At 51.9% G+C, this 5811-nt stretch overlaps 1 protein-coding gene across 1 annotated transcript in view; it reads left to right on the top strand.

Annotated features, from left to right (window-relative positions):
* Positions 1-2186: 2186 nt before the first annotated feature.
* Traf5 (TNF receptor associated factor 5) overlaps positions 2187-5811 on the top strand; it is a 43482-nt gene continuing 39857 nt past the window's right edge. Inside the window, exon 1 of the mRNA XM_005348892.3 lies at positions 2187-2465. Within this exon, the coding sequence (XP_005348949.2) occupies positions 2434-2465 (32 nt within the window). The 5' untranslated portion in view covers positions 2187-2433. The remainder of the gene's footprint in view (positions 2466-5811) is intronic.

Raw genomic sequence — 5811 nt, 5'->3', positions numbered from 1 at the left:
CACAGGGTGGGTGAGCTCTGTCTCTACAGCACAGGGTGGGTGAGCTCTGACTACAGATAGCAGAAAGATGACCAGATCATTAATAATAACTACTCCTACCTTTCTGGACATAAAACAAGTCTTTTCTCCTTCAAAGAAAGATCTCTGCATGTCTAACATTTCTATTTTCCCTGGTATTCTGGGTACAAGGACTTCTGTGCCCCCAACCGACAAGTCTTGATGTAGCCCAGGATGCCACTGAACTCAGCAATCCTGCCTTCGTCTTCCAAGAGATGAGATTATGGGCATGAGCCTACATGCCCAGCCACCATCAAATATTTTTAGGAGAGGTCACATGACCTTCCATCTGGGCTGTACCCTGGGTTCTGTGTTTGCTCTCTTAGTCATCCTGCCCATGACACGGGGATCAACATTGGGAACTGGGAACTTAGCCTCCACGTCTGATGGCCACCATGTCAGCATTATGAACACTGGCTGCTCTTCCAGAGGACCTGGGTTCAATCACAACACCCACATGGTAGTTCACAGCTATCTGTAACTCCAGTTCATTCTTCTGACCTCCGTGAGCACCAGGGACACACAAGGTTACAGACTTCCATTCAGACAAAAAAAAAAAAATTAAGTGTGTTCCATGCCTCCAACCCCACCAAAAAGTCTTATGTGTCCTTATTTAGACCTGTCTATGGAGTCTGGTGGCCACCATTTGATGAAAATGTATTCTCTCCAGCTTGGGATTTCACCATATCAAAACCTTGGGTCTCATTTTGGAGATTACTTCATTCAGTCAGTGAAAAGAGACCAGGAAATCATAGCTGAGCATAGTGTCAGTGACCCAGCCTAGCTGTATTTTTCATACCAGACATCTGTGGTGGTTTGAAGGAAAATGGCCCCCAAAGGGAGTAGCGCTATTAAGAGGTGTGACATGCTCAGGGACACAGTTCACTTCCTGTCGCCTTTGGATCAAGGTATAAGAACTCTCAGCTCCCTCTCCAGCACCATGTCTGTCTGCATGCTGCCTTGCCTTCTGCCATAAAGATAATGGACTAAACCTCTGAACTGTAAGCCAGCCCCAATTAAATGTTTTCCTTTAAGAGTTGTCGTGGTCATGGTGTCTCTTCACAGCAACAGAACCCTAACGAAGACAGGATCAATATATGGGTTGTGTCGCCTTGCAGTAGTGTGAGGGGAGATGGAATTCAGAGCAATAGATGTGCTGTGTGGAGAGACTGGGAGGAGGACTTGGGCTCTCTCAAGAACAAGCTGATCCCTAGTGCCAAAGCAAACCCACAGGCCATCTTCCCCACTGAGTGTCTACTCTTGCTAACCAAAGGTTTGCATGTGGACTTCCGATTCCTGTTGGCTACTCCTCCAGACTCCATATCTACTCCTCAAAGCTGCTACCCAGCTCCAATGCACACCTGTGTTCACTCCAAGGCACCTAGTACCTTGTCAATGGGCAACTGACACTCGGGATGGCTAAGTACTTCCCGCAGTTAGCTGACTTGGGATGCTATCTCATTTCATTCATATAGGCTGAAATTGCTGTGATTGTGTGGGGCGAATGTGTTTAGCAGTTGGGAGGCCAGGATCAAAATTGGTTTTTTTTTTAATTTATTTATTTATTAAAGATTTCTGCCTCCTCCCCGCCACCGCCTCCCTTGGGTATATCATCTGAGTCACCTCTAGAGGTCAGGCACCAGGTGGCTCGGCAGACCAGGAGAGCTGTCTGGGGAGCTTTTGACTGAAGAACTCTAATTAGGACTCTCAGAGACTGCTAACGTTAGGCTAACAGCAGGATGAGGGCTGGCGGTGGATTTGTACTGCTCTGGAGGAAGCTCCGGAAAGAAGTGATTTGAGTCGGGCGCTTCTGCTCCAGAACAAACAGGTTTGGGGGGAGGTGGGCAGGAACGAGGCTTATTGAAAAGCAAAATACTTACAGTTCAAAGGCACGTGAGGTACCGAAGGTCCTAAAAAGAGAAGGCTAGGCTTCAAGGGTGTGGGTGACTCAGCCTCCTAGCTCGCAGGAGTTCCGGGCCACCTCCAGGCCCTCTCGCCCCGCCTCTTGGGGGTCGTGACCACGCCCCTCAACCCAGTACGCCAAAACCACGCCCCCATCCTCGGCCCCGCCCCTCCCTGAGGCCGCTTCTGGGGCTGGACGGCTCCAGCCTCTAAGGCGAAGCTGCCCGGTGCCAGCGGCTGAGTCCCGCTGGTGGCGAAGGCCCGGTGAGCCGACCGTGCCAGCTACCCTAAAACCGAAAGCAGCTCTGGACGGCGAGCCGAAGGCATATGTGATAGGCTGGCGGGGGGACTGAGGCGACCCGGGACACCCGCACTGGCCGACCCCCACCCCCACCCCGGCATTGGGCAAGCGGAACCCGTTAACGTGAACTTAATGCCAGGGACGAAGACCTGCACCGGTGCTATAGTGCGTGCATGTTTGGAGATAGCGCCCGACTTTCCAGAAGGTGAGTTCTAGATTTGAGCAGACCCAGGCGGTGGAGGTGAGCACCCAGCAGCGTGGGCAGAGACAGTTTTTTTTTCACACCACTGCTTGACCCCCTTGCCACCCAGCTGTAGGGTCTGACGGTTCTGAGGACTCCTTGCGGGTCCCTCTAGGTTTGCTTCTTTTTTTCCTCAGCCTTTTCACTCCGTCCTGCTGACTTTCCATATTTGGCTATTTCAAATTTACTTTGAGCACTCTCTGTATCTCGCTGCTGCAGGCACTGGGCTGGTCGGAGTTCAGCTGTGGGCTGAGGTCTGTGAAACGAGGAGAAGCTCCCTTCTCCACAACCCTCCATAGCTTGTGAGAAAAGCATACGGCCACCAGCTTGTTGCAGTAAATATTGAGCATAGGTGCGGTGCGAAAATTGGAGTAGGGCGGAAAAGGATGGTTCCTTTTTCCAGGAATATATGCATTTTTTAAATGTTTGAAGTGTTCGGGAAGACTTAAAATGCAAAGAAATCGGTTAAAGCATTTCTGAAAATAGAGCTTTCTGGGTTTGTGTGAGATAATTTTGGGCAGCAAAAGGCCAGGTTCGTAAGAGCTCTCCAGTCCATTGGCCACTGCCTGACTTGCTTCACAGCCCATAGCCAGGAGTGTGGCCCCACTGAGGGTCTGAGTGCAAACCTTCCTTGGACGACTGATTTGAACAAAAGCAAAAATTACAGCAGGAAAGATGAATGGGAGATGAAGGTCGGAAATGCCGAGCTTTTGTTCATGTGGTGAGTCCAGGTTGGGCCATCCCCAGGTCCTGGACTGGAGCGATAGCTTGTAGAAAGGGGCTATGACTTTCTCAGGGTCCCTGGCTGGGGCCTGTGGTGTGGGAGAGGCATGGCCAACGTCAGTGGAGAACCCGTGGACGTGGGTGGATGACATAGGGGCCCAGCCACTGGGAGTAGGAGCTTTCACGTCTGGGGTGTCTCAGGGGTGACTTGCAAGTCAGGGGAGCCAAGGCCTCTGAGTCAATCCCATTCGACCAGTGGGAGACAGGAGCCTTATGTAGGTAGGTATAATCTCCACTTTGCTGAGGGGATCTGGAAGAAAAAGGAGTCACTGGATGTGAGTGGAGCTGTCCCTTTCAAACCCATTTGCCCATGGCTCATGTCACTTGTCTCCCACGACACCCTGTGAGTCAGGGCAGCTTTCCACAGCCCTCAGATGGTGAGGGGAAGCATCCTGTGTCAACAACCCCTGAGCTGCCGGGCGTGGGACTCTGCGGTTTCTGCTTCAGGACCGTCACCTTGATTTCTCAGAGAGCCGCATCTGCCTCCCTCCTGTTTAGTCTGACGGGTCAGCAAGAGGGCCTAGATTCCCATTAAGTCCCTGGGATATCTGTTACCAGCAGTGTGGGCAACATCTTGCTAGAGAGACACCTCCTGCTGTGTGAACAAACCCACTCTGCCCACTCCAGCAACCGAGTGCCTGGGGCAGGACCTGTGTCTGGCAGTGGTTAGCCTAAAAAGACGTTGGCTGTGCCACACTCAGTTTCTCCGGGGTGTGTCACCCAGCTACTGAGGACGGACAGGTGCTAGTGATGATTAGATCTCAGGAATCAAATGCAGGTTATTAATAACCAGTCATATCAGACTAGGGAGAGGCAGGTGCTTTTTTTCTTCCACTCCTCTTAGAAGTGATGAGAAAAATCTCACAGTCGTGGAAGTGGGCAGGACCCAAGCCTAAGTCTTCTGACTCAGCCCCTGCCTTCTTGCCATTATACGTTGACTAGAAGCCAAGATTCTTCAGACAGGGGGTGATGGGAGAACCAGCCAGATATTAGCCCCAAACTGCAGGTTTAAAGACTTAACAAACGAGAGGAAGGAGACACAGGGACAGATACAGACTCTAAGCTTCCTGTGTCCTGGCTGTAGCTTTCCCAGGGTTCTTCTGGGCGGGAGCTATGGTCAGGCTGGGAGGGCTAGCAGGTGGAATGCCTACAGCGTGTTAGGGACAGGGAGCGGTGACTCAGTCCACGGGGCAGAAGAGGAATCCCAAGGGCGGGGACACCTGCACCACTACCAGGCCTGGGCCAGCACTTCTGTGTTGTTGCTTTGCTAAGAAAACAGTGCTTGAGGAATTTCTATGTGTGGTCTCTGGCAAGCCCTGTCTCAGGAGGAAGTGGAATGGAAGACCTGGAAATAAAAGTGAAAACACCCTTAGTCGTGACAGAAACTCTAGTCCCAGGCACATTTTGCATATGAGTGCCTGCTGCAGGCAGCTGACTGTGATGTTCTAGCAGAGGCAGTGTGCACCTGTGCTGCCCAGCCCTGTGCTGTGCACTCAGATGTGCAGGTAGGGTCCTCTGTGCCCCTGACAGCCCAGAGGGCAGCTCTCGTTTCCACAGCCTGTGCCTAGTCAGATTCCCCCCTCCTTGCCAATTCAGAGCACCTCGGGAATCTCCCCGCAGCCTTTTCTTCCCTCACAGCCAAGCTGCACTCCTTCCAACCCAGCCAGAAACCTCCCACCTCCATGAGGAACCCACTGTCTTCTTCCTGAGGCGGGCTCTCCTGCTGTTCCCTCCCCTCCTCCCGAGCCCCTTGGTCTCAGCCTTCTCCACTCTGCCCTTGACTGGAGGCTCTGTGTTTCCCAGAGTTTCTCTTCTCCTGGGTTCTCTGGAAGTCTGCACTTCTGGCTTCGGCCTCCACGGGTTCCCTGCACCTGCTGAGATGCTGTTCAGAGGGCTTGTGAAGGCTCCTGAGGTCTGATAATCCTCTGTCGCCAGCAGGCGCCTTGCAGCTGTCTGCTAGCCTGTCCATCAGCCTTGGAGCTGGCTGTGTCCCCACTGGGACTCCCTAATTTGGCCCTCTTCCTCCTCCCATCCTCCTCCTGCCTTGGAGGTGCCAGTGTGGCTATGTCTGGAAAACAGGTTTCTGTCCCTAGGCTCCTCTCTTGGAGTTCTTTGTCGCTCTAAGGCTTAAACCTCCACTCTTAAGGAGAGACACTTGCTTTCTGCAATACTAGTCACCTTGGTTTACGTGATGTTTCTAGAGCTCCCTAGACAGGTATCTCCAGCTGCATCCACATCTCCCACTGCTCCCACTGCTCTTTCTCCCGTTCTTATCTGTTCCCTGACCAGGCTCAGGACAACCTCTTTCCTGGATGGCCTGGAATAGCAATTTACTCTCTTTGGGCCCCAGGTTTGTCTGTATTCTGTTATTCTTTGCACCCTGCTGCAGAGGGTCTCTGTCAGAGTGGAAGAGTGTGGGTTATATAACCTGGCAGGCTGAGATTCGAATCTGGATTGCTCTTTTTTATTTTTTTTATTTTTTTTATATTTATTTATTATGCATACAATATCTGTCTGTGTGTATGCC

The sequence above is a fragment of the Microtus ochrogaster genome, chromosome 6 (genome assembly GCF_000317375.1).
Source record: "Microtus ochrogaster isolate Prairie Vole_2 chromosome 6, MicOch1.0, whole genome shotgun sequence".
Taxonomy (NCBI): domain Eukaryota; kingdom Metazoa; phylum Chordata; class Mammalia; order Rodentia; family Cricetidae; genus Microtus; species Microtus ochrogaster.
Note: the sequence above shows the minus strand (reverse complement) of the source record. Positions and strands in the feature narration are given on the sequence as shown.